This window comes from Dryobates pubescens, chromosome 24, assembly GCF_014839835.1.
Source record: "Dryobates pubescens isolate bDryPub1 chromosome 24, bDryPub1.pri, whole genome shotgun sequence".
NCBI classification, from domain to species: domain Eukaryota; kingdom Metazoa; phylum Chordata; class Aves; order Piciformes; family Picidae; genus Dryobates; species Dryobates pubescens.
In genome coordinates this window covers 209,645-224,858 of record NC_071635.1, presented here as the reverse complement: position 1 = coordinate 224,858, position 15,214 = coordinate 209,645, and the positions used below count along the sequence as shown (strand labels likewise).

Sequence of the window (15,214 nt, the reverse complement as noted above, 5' to 3'; positions counted from 1 at the left end):
GCAGAAGGAAATGTTTCTCCATGAGAACAGTCAGACATTGGAATCATCTCCCAAGGGAAGCAGTGGGGTCCCCTATATTGGACAGTTTTAAGACTCAGCTTGACAGGGTGCTGGGCCACCTCATTTCAACTCTACTGTGGCCTTAGAAAGGTTGGACCAGATGATCCTTGGGGTCCCTTCCCACCTGGCATTCTGGGATTCTGTGAATACTACACAGACTACCTGAACCAGTCTCTCTCAAACACGCATCTGGAGTTTGGAATTTTCTTATTTGTATACAAAAGACAGTAAATAGAAGAAATACTGGTCTGTAAACCCAGCTTTTCTTCAAGGCTGCATGAAGAGTTCTGCTCACTGAATTAATTTGCAATTTGCTTTGACAGGAAACTAAGAACTAGTGGTGCTACAATCAAGGCAGTGTGCACTTCTTCCCCCACACTTCTCCTGCATGAGATGTCATCTATAAAACACACCAGTTCACAAAGCACATGACTGTAAGGGTCAACTGATATCAGAGAAGCATAGAATCAATAAGGTTGGAAAAGACCTCAGAGATCATCAAGTCCATCCTGTCACCCAACACCTCATGACAACTAAACCATGGCACCAAGTGCCACGTCCAATCCTTTTTTGAACACCTCCAGGGACGGTGACTCCACCACCTCCCTGGGCAGCACATTCCAATGGCAAATTACTCTTTCTGGGAAGAACTCTCTCCTCCAAACAACACATCCTATGAAGAAAACACCTAAAGGTTAACTAAAACAGTATCAACAAAAAGGCAAAATTAAGTAGAAATTATGATCATTAAGCACACAGACAGAAACAGCATGGAAACATATTAAAGATTAATCATTAGGTTGCACAAGCACACAACAATTTATGAGACAATTGTTAGCTTGAAGAACCTCAAATGTACTTAAGTCGAGTCATTTTTTATTTTCCTTAAGGCATTTGCAGCTGTAAAGCTGTTAATACAAAATTAATTACTAGAAATTGTTGTAAATTAGGGAGCTAAAAGGCCGATCATTAATTTTCCCCAACATTTGATGGCTAATCCATAGCTGTTTGCAACGCTCAGAGCGCATCTCTACGCACTACTAGTTAAAGACACTTGTGTGCTAATAATGGCAACATTTGCCTCTGCCATTAATTCCAACTTAATTTGACATCCAACATTTACTAATTGCCAAAGAGAAAAATCAGCACGCAGCACTGAAAAAGGTTAAGATGATTGACATTTGCATGAAAGAACACAGGGAAAATATTTTACCTATACGTTAAGACTTTGTCCCTCTTTTTCATTATCAAGTGGGCAATTTTGGTGTGCAGAGAAAGGAAAGGAATATCAGGCAGACAGGACATGGACCTAATGAAGCAAGTCCAGAGAAGGCCACAAAAATGATCAGGGAGCTGGAGCACCTCTGCTGCAAGGGCAGGCTGAGGGAGCTGGTGGTGTTCAGCCTGGAGAAGAGGAAGTTCTGGGAAGACCAAATAGCAGCCTGCCAGTACCTGAAGGGGGCTACAAGAAGCATGGAGAAAGACTGTTTGCAAAGGCCTGCAGGGACAGGACCAGGGCAATGGCTTCAAACTAGAGAAGGGCAGATTTAGACTGGATGTTAGGAACAAGTTCTTTACCATGAGGGTAGTGAAACACTGGAACAGGTTCCCAGGCATGTGGTTGGGGCCCCATTCCATCTATTCTGATGACTCAGAAAAAGCTTTCCCACAGACCTACTGGAAAAGAAGGAAACACCTAGAAAAGGTGAAGGATTGTGTCATAACTACGTATCTTGGAGGGTACGCATCTTGAAAGGAGTCTGCACATTTGAGTCTACAAGTTCCCTTTGCTCTCCCTAAGTCAGGTGATGCCCTTGAGAACAGTTTCTATTTAGAATAAGCAATATTTCTTTACAAATAACTATTTATACCATAAGAATGAACTCCATGTTTAGGAATTTCAAGTGTGCTACTGAATTTGCATCTCCCTCAGCTTTGCTTCATCACACAACTGAAAACCAAAAACCTGCTGTTGTACCTTCTTAGCTTCCCCTCAGGATAATACATAGACAGTTTTCAGAGGACTAAACAACATGTGAAGCCTCAAAAATGGCCTAGAACTAAAAATACCTGCACATACCAGGACCTGGTATGAGGACCTGCCCTTCTTCAAGATAGGGAGAAAAAATGAAAACAGACCAGTTGTCTGCAAGTCACAGAAGCCAATGGGATTTGGACTCAAGAGATCCTGATGGCCTGCTACTTTCTAAACCTACTGAGCCACATTCACTGCTCTCAGCTTTTAAACTGTCACACAGAATGGCAGGGGTTGGAAGGGATCTCTGGAGACTGACCCTGCCAAGTCAGGATCATCTAAAGATGTCACACAGGAACACATCCAGCAGGGTTTTGAATGCTTCCAGAGATGGAGACTCCACAACCTACCTGGGCAACCTGTTCCAGCGTCTCACCCATCCTAATTTCTTCCTAATCTCCAGTACAAAGATCAAAGCCACTCCCTGTCACTACAAGCTTTTGTAAAAAGGCCCTCCCCAGCCTTCTTGTAGGCTTTCTTCAGGTACCAGAAGGCTGCTCTAGCAGGTCTAGACAGATCAAACATGGCTAGAAAGAACAAATCTAAGGTCTGGACAATGAAAAAATTGACCAAAACAAGTTCTTACATACTTTCATAAATTGAACACTGGCTGTTAGAACAATCCAGAGTTGTGGTTTGTGTTTTTTTTCATTAACAATTCCATTGAACTAGAAGCCACAGACCAAACACACACCGTGCTAGCATTTGGAAAACATCCAAAAAACATGGTATGGAAATGACGGAAATGAGCAAAATAGGTACTAGTGAGACATCTGGCTTTCTAAAGGTGACACACACTTTACTAATTCCAAGTGCAAGGAAACCAAGGCAGGGTCATTATGCTAGCAAAGCCCTTGCTGCTTATGGAGCATTGTGCAGCTGTTAGAGGAGAGGGTTACAGTGACAAACAGCCTTCCTGCTAGAAAGGTGGCAGGAAATCTATCAAACTGGACAATAAAATTGCAATTGAGTTTCTTTGGCTTTTTATAGCAGCTGCATGTATCTTGATATGTAGCTCTGCAAAACCTATCCAATTCTGTAACACTAGTCCTTTATGTACTGGTTCTTTATCATAGAAGGGTGTTATAAATTAGTGGCAAGAATGGTGCAAAGGGCTGTAAAAAGGAAAAAAAAGCAGTAACCCAATACAATTAGAGATGGAATAATGAAAACACAAATTGGTTATTCTCTTCCTGATGTTAGGGAAATATTTTTGTCCCCATAATGCCCACATTACTTTGAAAGCATGCTGGAAATCAAAACCACATGAGATGCACTTAGCATCAAACGATTTGCCCACTGAATTATGCCTACACTGGCAGAAGGACTTGGGGGTGCTGGATGATAAGAAGCTCAATATGAGCTGGCAACATCAGCTCCCAGCCCAGAAACCAATCATGTCCTGGGCTGAATCCCCATCAGTGTGGGCAGCAGGTGAAGGGAAGGGATTCTGCCCTTCTGCTCCCCTCTGCTGAGATCCCACCTGCAGTGCTGGATCCCCCACAAAAGAAGGACATGGAAGTGTTAGAGCAGGTCCAGAGGAGGCCACCAAGATGACACATGAGGCTGGAGCACCTCTGCTATGAAGACAGGCTGAGAGCTGGGGCTGTTCAGCCTGGAGAAGAGAAGGCTGCAGGGAGACCTCAGAAACTTCCATGATTTTAAGAGGGCCTCCAGGATTGCTGTAGAGGGACTTCTGACAAAGGTATGGAGTGACAGAACAAGGGGTAATAGCTTTAAACTCTAAGTAGTTTGATTTAGATTAGACATTGGGAAGAAATTCTTGCCCATGAGGGTGGTGAGGCACTGGCACAGGTTTCTCAGAAAAGTTGCAGAGGCTCCAAGCCTGGAAGGCTTGAAAGTCAGGCTGGGTGGGGCCTTAAGTAAGCTGGGCTAGTAGGAGGTGTTCCTGCCCACGGCAGGGGGTTGGAACTAGATGATCTTTAAGGTCCCTTTCAAGTCAAACCATTCTATGATTCTAATATGAAACTCAATATTGGTGTAAGACAGATGACCATTAGATATTAATATCAGTTCTCAAGGACATTTTCAAGTGGCTGACCACAAAGTTTTTCCCATGACAGAAGACACCCTCTAGCTTTACATTGCTAGCTATAAATTGCATGTATTATTTATTGAAAGATCAAACAGAGTGTTATATCCAGTTCTGGGCTCTCCAGTTCAGGAGAAACAGGGAACTACTGGAGAGAGCCCAATAGAGGCCACAAAGATGCTGGGGGGGACTGGAGCATCTCTGAGAGGGGAAAGGCTGTTTAGCCTGGAGAAGAGCAGATTGAGAGGTGATCTTCTCAGTGCTTGGCAAGAGCTAAAGGGTGGAGGTCAGGAGGATGAGGCTGAGATCTTTTCATTGGTGCCCAGCGGCAGGACAAAGGCCAAGAGGTACAAACTAGAACCTCAGGGTTAGGTTCCACCTAAATGTGGAAAATGACTCCACTCTGAGGGTGCCAGATCCCTGGAGCAGACTGCCCAGAGAGGCTGTGTAGTCTGCTGCTCTGGAGGGATTCCAAACCCACCTGAACACTGGGATCCTAGGCAACCTGCTCTGGGTGACCCTGCTTTTGTAGGGAAGTTGGACTGGATGATTTCCAGAGGTCATTTCTGACTCCAACCATTCTGTGATCACCTGTACCTCATTTTTGGTATTTTCCAGAATTGGGGGGGTGGGGGGGGTTTACTAACATGTGGCCCTGGTCTCACATTAAAATCTTGGGTTGTCTTCTCTGAACTCTAGACCATTGAACAGCCACATCAAGCCATTGAAGATAACGACAAAAAAAATCTATAGAATCATTTTGATGTTGAAACCGAATGAGATTTCCACCATTACATTATCTTACAAAAAGAGTCTTAAGAACAGAAATACAGCTGAGAAAACAACGTGCTAGGTAAATCTGAAATTCAATACACCAAAGCTCTGCACAACAGGGTTATATAGGTAGTCTTCCTTCACTCATGTCTCCATCTTTCCCCAGGGACAGCTACCCAGCAGTTCCCAGAATGACACAAATGTTTTACGTGATACCAGTTTCTCCAACAGCAGAGTAGGGATCTTTACTCTGGTTTCAGCTTGCCCTTATACCTTCTACTCCACTCATGCTCTCTGCATCTTGGGGGAAAGAGGGGAAGCAGAATTTTTGAAGACTGCAGAGCCAACACAAAGGAAGATTAAGAAAATCTCAATTCCCTTCCAATCCAGTGAATCCTATGATTCTAAGAACTAAAATGTGATCTCTGTAAGGATTAAAATTTGGCCCTGGTTTCTTTGCACCTGGATTCCATCTAGCTAAGTGACTATTTAATGGTACTGTTTCACACATTTTTCTTGCACAGATTACTACATTCATCTCCCTGCAGCCCAATAACCCACCATCAAGCTATGAATGGGATCAATTAACTGAGCTGCAAAGTCACAATATTCTTGCTGTCTGCTAATTGAACCACCACCAACTCCTTAGAACCAAGGTCCTCAGCAACACTACCAACTCCTTAGAATCATAAAGTGATCTCCAGGATTCCCAGATGTCTTACTTGGCACCATTAAGTTGCACACATTTAGAAACATATAATTTAATCATAAGCATGTTGGATAAAGTCATTAGAAGGCTCACCCTGGCCTTACTCTTTTGTTTAGAATAAAACAGGGCAATAACCTTTTATGCTGCTGTGCCTTGCTGGAAATTCAACTGGTAACTTCTACGCTAGAACTCTGGTTGTAACAACAAAAAGTCAGAAGAATAATGAAAGATAATGGCCTCGTTCATACTGCAAGCACTTGCCTTCTCCCGCTGTGTTCCACGACAGCCTAACAGCTGAAGCTTCTGTCTTTAATTTCTTTGCCTTTTTGTGGTTTGGTTTTTGATGGTACCCAAAAGCGTTTTTATGAAGGCACCTTGCGCCACCTTGTGTTTGTGCCAGTAAAGGCAAAGCCAGGACTGAAATCTCCCAGAAATTGTCCTCTCTTAAAAATACCTACCACTTTCTCCATCACAATTTGATTGGTGTCAACAACAAAATTAACACTTAACTGGCAAATGTTTTAAGTTATGCTCAGTTACAGGTATTTTGGCAAACACAGAATGACTTGAGTTGGAAGAAACCTTAAAAGATCAATTAGTTCCAAACCCCTCCCTGCTATGGGCAAGGACACCTCCCACTAGACCAGGTTTGCTCATCTAGCCTGGTCTTAAACACTTCCAGGGATTAGGCATCCACAACTTATTTGGGCAGCATGTTCCAGCATCTCACCACTCTCACAGTGAAGAGCTTCTCTCTAACGTCCAACCTAAAATCTAACCCTGCTCTAGTTTAAAACCATCATCCCTTGCCCTATCACCACAGGCCCTTCTAAGTCATCCCTCCCCAGCTTTCCTGTAGCCCCCTCCAGGTACTGGATGTAACACTGGGCTTTTAGTTAACTGCTGATCTCCAAGACTATCTCACTATGAGACAGCACTTTAAGGCTTTAACCCTAATCACGCAGTGCAACAAAACTGCCCAACTATTTGGCTTACCTTTGAATGTGTGATGGACAGTGTGTCCACCCATACACGCCAGCCACCCCACTCATACTTGATTGCATGGTAGAGCAGAATTCGAAATATGGTGTACACCATCTCAGTTATCTTCTGTTCCTCAGAGTTCTTGGGGTTGAAACAGCAAAGGGAAAGCATCCACTCCTGCCAGACAGAGCACTGCAGCAAACTCCTGCAAAATACATGTGCACTATTTAATCAGATTTCAAAATCTTAGAAATATCCAGTGAGTCAGGGATTGAAAACGTTTAAAACAACTCCTACGAGAAAACTTCTCTAAATTTACATACTGAAGACTAGAGTATGGAATTTGCTGAACAGCAATGAAGCTGTCTCAGCTTACTGTCTCTAATTTACTAAGAGGCCTTGTTACTTAGTTTATGTACATTTAGCAAGCTGTCTTACCTCCTGTTCTCTCTGCTGTTATTAAAAAGTTTAATCATATCTGAAAGAAAGGCTCTCCGAACCTCCAGAGTTTCTGGGCACTGTGGAGAATTACGCAGCAGGATTGCGATAACCTTCAAAATCTCTGTAAATCAGTTCACAAGTAAGAAATATTAGTACTAAGCATAGCATAACATACAGGACATCTTCTAATGTGGCCCCATAAAAAGGAACACTACAAAAATAGTTGAATGCGTCTCTGTTCGAGGAGGTTTAGCTAAGACAAATCTCTCCGTCCAAGACCTCTCAAACCTGGTCACCGTCAAACAGCTGAAGAAGGAATCCAAGTTTAACTGTTCTGATTTTCACTTTGAAAAACCTTCTTATACGTTCACAAGGCAATACATCCGTTATCAAATCAACAGATGAGAAACATGCACACGTTTTGCTCTGCATTAGTTCTGAACTTTCAAAGAACATGAACAACTTCTGATTGTATTCCACAAGTTCTGTTACACAAAAAAAGTTTGAGAAAGGGGATGAAAATCTTCCTGATATAAAATGTCCTCTCTTATGACTGGAACAGGTTGCCCAGGGAGGTGGTTTCGGCCCAATCCTTGGAGATACTCAAGGTGAGGCTCAAGAGGGCTCTGGGCAACCATCTAGTTGAGGATGTCCCTGCTTACTGCAGAAGGGATTGGATTGGATGACCTTTGGAGGTCCCTTCCAACCCAGGCCATTCTATGAGCATAACGGTTTCTGAATTTCTAGGAGACAATTATATTGTGGATACATTCCACCTTTTGGAGCAGTGTGACAGTCACTGGTCTTGTATTTTTTGTGGTGGGTTTGGGTTTTTTGGTTTGTTTTAATTAACTTTCTAAATCTTAAGCACAATATGATCAGTCACTCTGACAGTGTCAGTTTACCTTGTTGCACAATTTCTTTAAAAAGATAAATTCCTACTATCTCATCTAAATCCAGCTTCTTCCAGTCTGAAGCCACTACCCCGTGTCCGGTCACTCCATGAACTTGTCAAAAGTCCCTCCTGTGACCCCCTTCAAATCCTGGAAGGCTGCTCTAAGGTCTCCCTGGAGCCTTCTCTTCTCCAGGCTGAACCGACACAACTCTCAGCCTGTCTTTATAGAAGAGGTGGCCCAGCTCTAAGGTCATCTTTGTGGGCTGCTCTGAACCTGCACTAACAGTTCCATTTCCTTCTAGCATCAGGAGCTCGAGAGCTGAACACAGGACTCCAGGTGGGGGTCTCACCAGAGCGGAGTACACAGGTTAATGAAGCTCTCTAGAAGTCACTCTTCCTTTTAGACCTAGATAATTCCAGACTCTTACCTCACACTACAAATAATCTGTTAACCACAGCAGTGACTGCCAACTTCAAAAACCTTAGGAGAAAGTTAACAGAACTCTCCTCACATTTCTTGCTCTATACAGCTTTACCAGAAGGCCAATAGCACGTTGCAACCAGATTTCTTTCCTATCTGCTTTGCTTTCCTTTCTCTACCCTCACTTTCCACATGAAGCAAGCCCACAGCTATGGCCTACATTTAATGACAAAGCTGATATGAAAGTGAAAAAAGCTATTACTTTTCCAAAAAAAACATAACTCCCAAAGTTATCCTAACTACTTGTGTTATATGCAAAGCATCTAATCCAGGAAAGGAGGTCAGTATTTTATCTACAGTTCAAAAGACATCTAACATTTCCTATCAAGGTATTACTCACAAAGCAATCTAACCAAAACAATGAGCAGATACATTTCTCCTACTTCCCATCCAGCGCAGTCATACTGAATGTATCTTAAGATGAAGGCTGTTTCCAATATTTTAGGTAATTTAGTCTGACGTCACTAAATATTGCAATCAGAATTTTGCTGGACCTTTAACATGTATTAAATCAAAGTATCCTGTGCATGCACATGCTGAACAACCATTCCATAACAAGACTACACAGCCAAAAAGGGCAAGTTGTGAATTACAGACACATTTAGACACACAAGAAGGCTTTCCAAAAGTTACGCAGACATACATACTATATCATTCCAACTAAATGCATAGTATCTTTCATTTGGTATGGAAGACAACATAAAGCTCAGATCAGGATTAAGACTGATGAATGTAGTTAATGAGCTTTCCCACGTTCCTTTTTTACAGAGCAGACTTTTCTTATGGTAGCATTTAGAAGTGCATGTTATTCTTACGAGGGTTTTGTATCTTCACTGTTGAATCTGAGTCAGGATGCTGTTTATGGATCACTTGAGTGCAAATCTGTTCTGTCAGAATCTAGAAAGAGAGAAGATGTCACATCAATGTTCACAGAGACATCCTTCATACAGCACCATCAGAACCATGGTGAAATAATGAACATGAATCAACTTGTTCTCTTTATCTTTCTTGATAATTTATTTCATCCATGTTTGTTTTCCCTTTATCATACACTGGAAGCGAAACCTGGATCAAAACAATCATCATAAGGCAAGATCATGCTGTAAAAAAATTCCATGTATATGAGTGTCTGCTTGAGATATTCAGGTTCCTCATTATCTGTAATTATTCATCATGAAAATAACCAAGTTAAGGGAAGGAAGGCCGAGGTGGGGGGAATCAATCTCCAAAGAGTGAAATTTCTCAGCTGTACTATGCTAAGGTTTAATGTCATCTGGAACACATCAGAACAAATATGCAAGCAATTTTCTAACAAGGTCTTACAAGTAATCAGGAAGATTGGATCCTAACTACAGCATATTACTACCTCAAATAGGACATTGTACGTGGTCATGGTGATTAAACTTGTCTGAAGCATCAGCCTTTCAGCCAACAAAGAGAACAATCCATGTCCAAGCATGACTTCAGCTTTTCTCCTAAAACAATACAGAAAGATAAAATAAACTTATGTATTCAACTTGCTTTAGGCAGGGAAGTTTAAAAACTCTGCCTCAAGAAATATGGTATCCCTGGAAACATCTTTCTCTTTTTTTTTGTTCCTCAAGGCTTTCACTTTTGGTTAAGGAAAAGGGCAAGGATCCAAGCTCTGAAAGGACAAGTCATTCCCTGAAGACAAACAGAAGACAGCTAACTTTCTTCCGTAAATGCAGTCTGCTCACCCCTGGGCCCAAAAAGCTGAAACACACCCATAGGGATTTTGTGATGACCACTAAGTAAAGGGCATCTTTGTCCTCATTTCACTCAAAAATGCCACCACAAGCAGCGATCTCAAGAGTTATCTATACTTGGAGTCACCTGAAGGCACAGTAAATTTAGTTCTCAGTAATTAACATGGAGTTCAATCTCACCACCCTCATTCTTGCTTCTAATTTCTCTAGAATTAAGGAAAAATGACTACTTGAAAAATCAGGCAGCCATCCTGCAAGTAGGCATTAAATGACCTTGGTAAGGACTTGGTAACACCTGGACATGAGTTGGCCCATGACAAGCAAGTCCAACACATCAGAAATGTATTAATGACAAACCAACCAAAAGGTACTTGAAAAAACAGCAGATCCTCTTCAGTGAAGCATATTTAGTGATTAGCTCCCAATACAGCTTCTTTTTTTTTTTTTTTCACTTTACAAACATAGAATCATAGAATGGTTTGGCAGGGACTGTAAGGACCATCTAATTCCACCCCTCCGCCATGAGCACGGACACCTTCCACCAGCCCAGGTTGCTCAAGGTCCCATCCAGCCTGGCATCCAGAATCTCCCTGGCCAACCTGTGCCAGTGGTCTCACCATCCTCACTGCAAAGAGCTCCTTTCTAATCTCCAGTCTAAATCTCCCCTCTTCCAGCTGAAAGCCACGCCCCCCTGCCCTATTACAACAAGCCCTTGTAAAAAGTCCCTCCCCAGCTCTCTTTGTAGGCCCCCTTTCATGTAGATATACACACCAAATAATAAATACACATGATAAAACATAGGTTGCGATAGGTACATTGTCCTCCTCTTTTTGAGAGAGTTTGTTTTGAAAACTAACCTAATACTTACTTTGGAGCAAGATGCTTTAAGAAATATCCCATCACTTTAAGAGCTTGCACTCTGATGCCTTCACTTTGTGATGCCAAAAGCTTGTAGACAACCCTAAGTGGAGAAAAGACAAGGCTTCCTGAAAGAATTGAAATGCACAGATTATTTTTGCGATGACCCATTAACTGCAGGAGACTGCAAAAGTATTTTGAAGAATAGCTATTAATAAGACTACCAACAAAAAAGAAAAAGCGTAACATTTCTGTTCATCCAGAAAACTAACAAGCAGTTGTTGTAGTATAAACGTGGCTGGATAGAAATAGCCATATAGGGAAGGAAATTGATTACTAGCACTAATATTTGACATCTGTGCATGCTGCTGCTCCATGAAGAGGTAGTGAAGGAGACACGAAGTCAGGAGGCATTCGCATTTCACCTCCACTGGTTCCTGCTCTTTACCTCCTCATCATTACGCTCTACAAGCACTTATGATTCTCCCTCAAGGTTTAAGAAGCGAGTGTGGGGCATGTCTGTTGTGAAGTGCTAGGCTAAACTAAGTGCAATTTAATCAGTTCTAGCTGAAGTTCTCCCAAGAAAGAAAATGAGGTTGTAACAAACAGAACAAGGAAAGTGCCAGTGTAAGTACATGAATCAACAACTGGAAGTACAGTCTTGCAGTGAGAAGTGTCCACTAACCTTAAACATATTTAACATGAGCAATTCATAGTGCTGCACACAGGTCTCATCACATCTATCCATGCTTTCTACTCTTGAAATAACAAGAAACCAGACTAGTGTTTAATCCTAACTTCTCAAACATTTATTAAAGCTTAATCTTTTTTAAAATGAAAAATTCAAGCATTGGCCTCCTGTCAATGTGAAGAACAACAAATGCACGATTCTGTTCCTCCTACACCTCCCACAAAATAACAACACCTAAATATATTTATCATTTCCTTCATTGCTTACTTGTTAGATAGCAAAGTGCTTATTAGCATGTCACTCTGATTTTAGTCGAGCTCTGCTTCATGGCATGTGACAGAGCTTTGAATTTGTGAAATAAGTGAAATAAGATTTAGCTTACACCTACACAGGCTCCTAAGCTCTCTCTGAAAGACAGAAAGATTCATTTCCTGATGCTCCATAAAATTATATTGGAACAGAAGAGATGGTACCTAGCCCTATCACTCTGTTGGGGGGAAATTAAAAAAAAACAAACATATAAAATCTAATATCTATGATTGAGTCTTTCTAAAAATATTCCATGTTACAATAGCACTCTTCAGATCAGCCAGCTGTAAAGGGTTGAAAGGACTTACTCAAACTTTTCACCCTTATCTACACACACACACAAGTGAGTACTAGTACTATATATTCCTTCACTCCAACATACCTGAAAACTTAGGTATTTCAAAAAACTACCCAGGATACCTGAACTAAGACAGGAAAACCTAGTTCTAGATAAGAATTTATGTGAAAACCCACAAGTGATTATAAACCAGCTCTCTATAACAACTTATCCTGGAAAAAGCTGCAGCCACAGCAGCTATAGAACCAAAACAGTTATCAAGTCCATGATGCAATGTTTATTCACGCAACAGAATCCATTTCCTTTCTTGTCCCAACAAAATAGTATGAAACTTTATTAGAAGAAATATTCCATTCCTCTTACTATTTCTTCATTACATTAGCTACTTTTAGAAGTTCAATTAAGAAAACTCGAAATATTTATAAATCTTTGCCAAATGATTCTGAAATGTCAAGAATATGGTGTTACAGTTGCAAGGAGATGTATCAATAAGCACACAAACAACCCACTGAATGACCAGAGACAATACAGGAGCAAAGAATGGAACAATTGAGACAGGAAAACAAAGGGATTTCTCACTGTGGACTCACTATTCATAGTGACTTGTCAACATGTCTGCTGCCACTTGTTAAATAAAACCCAACATGTTGCACTGGAGACCCAACATGACAGTCAAATACTTTATTATTCAGGGTTGTTATTAGTTTCCCATAGCATAATACATTACCATATAAATGAAGTCAAAGCTGAAGAAAATGGGTTAAAAAATAGAATAAAATAAATCAGCCTAGCACTAAAAGAGAAGAAAACAATTATGAACCTGCGTGAACGTTGTCCCTTGAGAAACGGCAACTGAAGGAAAATAGATGTACAAATAGGGGTTAACCAAGAGGTGCAAGGAAATGTATGAAACCAGGCTCTGCTTTACATAGAGAGAGAATTACTACTTCAAGTATTCTTCTAGGCATAGTTCTTACATTTGTTTGCTTATTTCAATTTTTTTTTTTCACCCATTATGTCCAGGCAAGTTCACTCTAAAGTAAAAAAGTTCAGTAATGTGACCACCCTCTGAAAGCTGTAAGACAAAATCAGAGTCACAACTTCATTCTTCCTCCAGTATATCTGATCTCTTATGCTTTTACTGTTGGTAGAATTTGCTGCTTTTCTCTCCCAAAAGCATTAGACAGTATTTTTTTGCTTTTGGAAAAGCAGATTGTGAACAATCAGTATCACAACATGCTAAATCTGAAGAAATAAAAGGTTTCTTCTGTGAAAGTCCCATAATGCTTTACATGTTAAAGGAAGGAAAGAAAGCTAACAAAGATCAGAAGAAATCCAAACCCATTTTTGTCAGCCCACTTTCTGTTCTAAAATGTAAGAATGAAAGGCCAAAGACTAAGTGCAAGTAGATGGAGACATAACATCAATGCAGAGATTAATTCAAACCAATCACTCCCTGTTAAAGACTGACAGCTTAGAAACATTCAAAAATAGACCTCATTAATCCTAAATCAAACAGCACCTCTTGTCTGAAGAGCACCTGGACCCAAAAATCCTCCACATTGAGGAGTCTAAGACTCCAACACCAACAAGATTCCATGGGAATTCTAGCAAGCAACAGTATGATCAAAATGCTGTTTTCCTTTTGCTCGCTTACAAAATCCAAACTTACTGTAATCCATTCCTCTGATCAAAAGCAGGGATCATAGAGCTGGGATGCTCCGACATCAGAGCAACAAGCAACTGTAAGACATCCATTAGATTGTCATCCTGTGGAACACAAGTTACAAAATTGAGTTACAAATGTACGTTCAGTAGAAGAATCCACTATAACCAAAACAATCAGGTCAGAATCGAAAGAGCTACAGATTTGGAAAGCAAGTGCAGAATTGCCAAGTGAAAAGTGATACATCTGTGTCTGGCATAGAAACCTTTGACAAGGAATGGACTATGCTATTTCCTTCCACACACACGCTCATGTGTTTCGTCCTCTTCTACTGCACAGAAGCTAGAAATAAACTGCTGTGAGCATTCTGAGGCACAGGCTGCTGCACAATGCTGAAAAAAAATCCAACAAACAACAAGAACAAAAGTCCAAGCAAAAAATCCAAAACCACACCACCAAAAATCCCACCACCCCCCAAAAAAACCTCAAACAAAACCCAACAGAAACAAAACAAACAAAAAGCCAAAACAAACAACAACAACAAAAAATAATCACTTGCCACAGAAACACTGAAAAGGGGTAATTCAAGCTGCTCACTAAAGTTTCCATACTAACCTGAAGGACCCTAAACTACATTTTATCATTTGTCCCCAGCTAATTACAATTACAAATAGCCTAAAAGGTAGCAAAATGAAACAATTTTTTCCATTCTTTGTGGTATTAAAATGAAAGCCTATTTAAAAAAAACAAACACAAAAAGCCCCAACACTTTCCAACACTTCTGAACACATCCTCTGATGCTCTCTCTAGTTGTGCACCCCCTGAACACCTGTGTTCACCTTCCAGTACAGACACTACCACTGATGAATGAGCTCATGAGAGGGAGAAATTAAACTTTTTGTTGTCGATGTTTTTCTGATTTTACAACTCGATACCTAATTCTGTGGGATTCAGCATTTATTGATGACCTGATCATGCACACTGCTAAGAGTTAACATATTACTTTCACATCTATAGGCTAAATAAAGCTCCTTCTCTTTGGGTTTATCCTTACATGTTACCAAAAGCCTTATTTTTTCATCTCCATGTACGAACTACTTGACCGTGGTACTACCAGATAGAAGCAACCAGCAACAGTGAACACAAGGAAAATCCATACTGCTTGAAGTGTAGTTCAATTAATTCCTTATTTTACCCATTTCAAGCACCCTTACAGAGATGAGATCAGGTAGA

At 40.8% G+C, this 15,214-nt stretch overlaps 1 protein-coding gene across 2 annotated transcripts in view; it reads right to left on the bottom strand.

Annotated features, from left to right (window-relative positions):
• Positions 1-15,214, bottom strand: part of LRBA (LPS responsive beige-like anchor protein) — a 324,288-nt gene that overhangs the window by 269,132 nt on the left and 39,942 nt on the right. For both annotated transcript variants that reach the window (XM_054172464.1, XM_054172465.1), the window contains exons 16-21: positions 13,988-14,085; positions 11,028-11,120; positions 9,799-9,907; positions 9,248-9,329; positions 7,054-7,177; positions 6,628-6,820 (exon numbers count right to left, since the gene is read on the bottom strand). In XM_054172464.1, the coding sequence (XP_054028439.1) occupies positions 6,628-6,820; positions 7,054-7,177; positions 9,248-9,329; positions 9,799-9,907; positions 11,028-11,120; positions 13,988-14,085 (699 nt within the window). The remainder of the gene's footprint in view (positions 1-6,627; positions 6,821-7,053; positions 7,178-9,247; positions 9,330-9,798; positions 9,908-11,027; positions 11,121-13,987; positions 14,086-15,214) is intronic.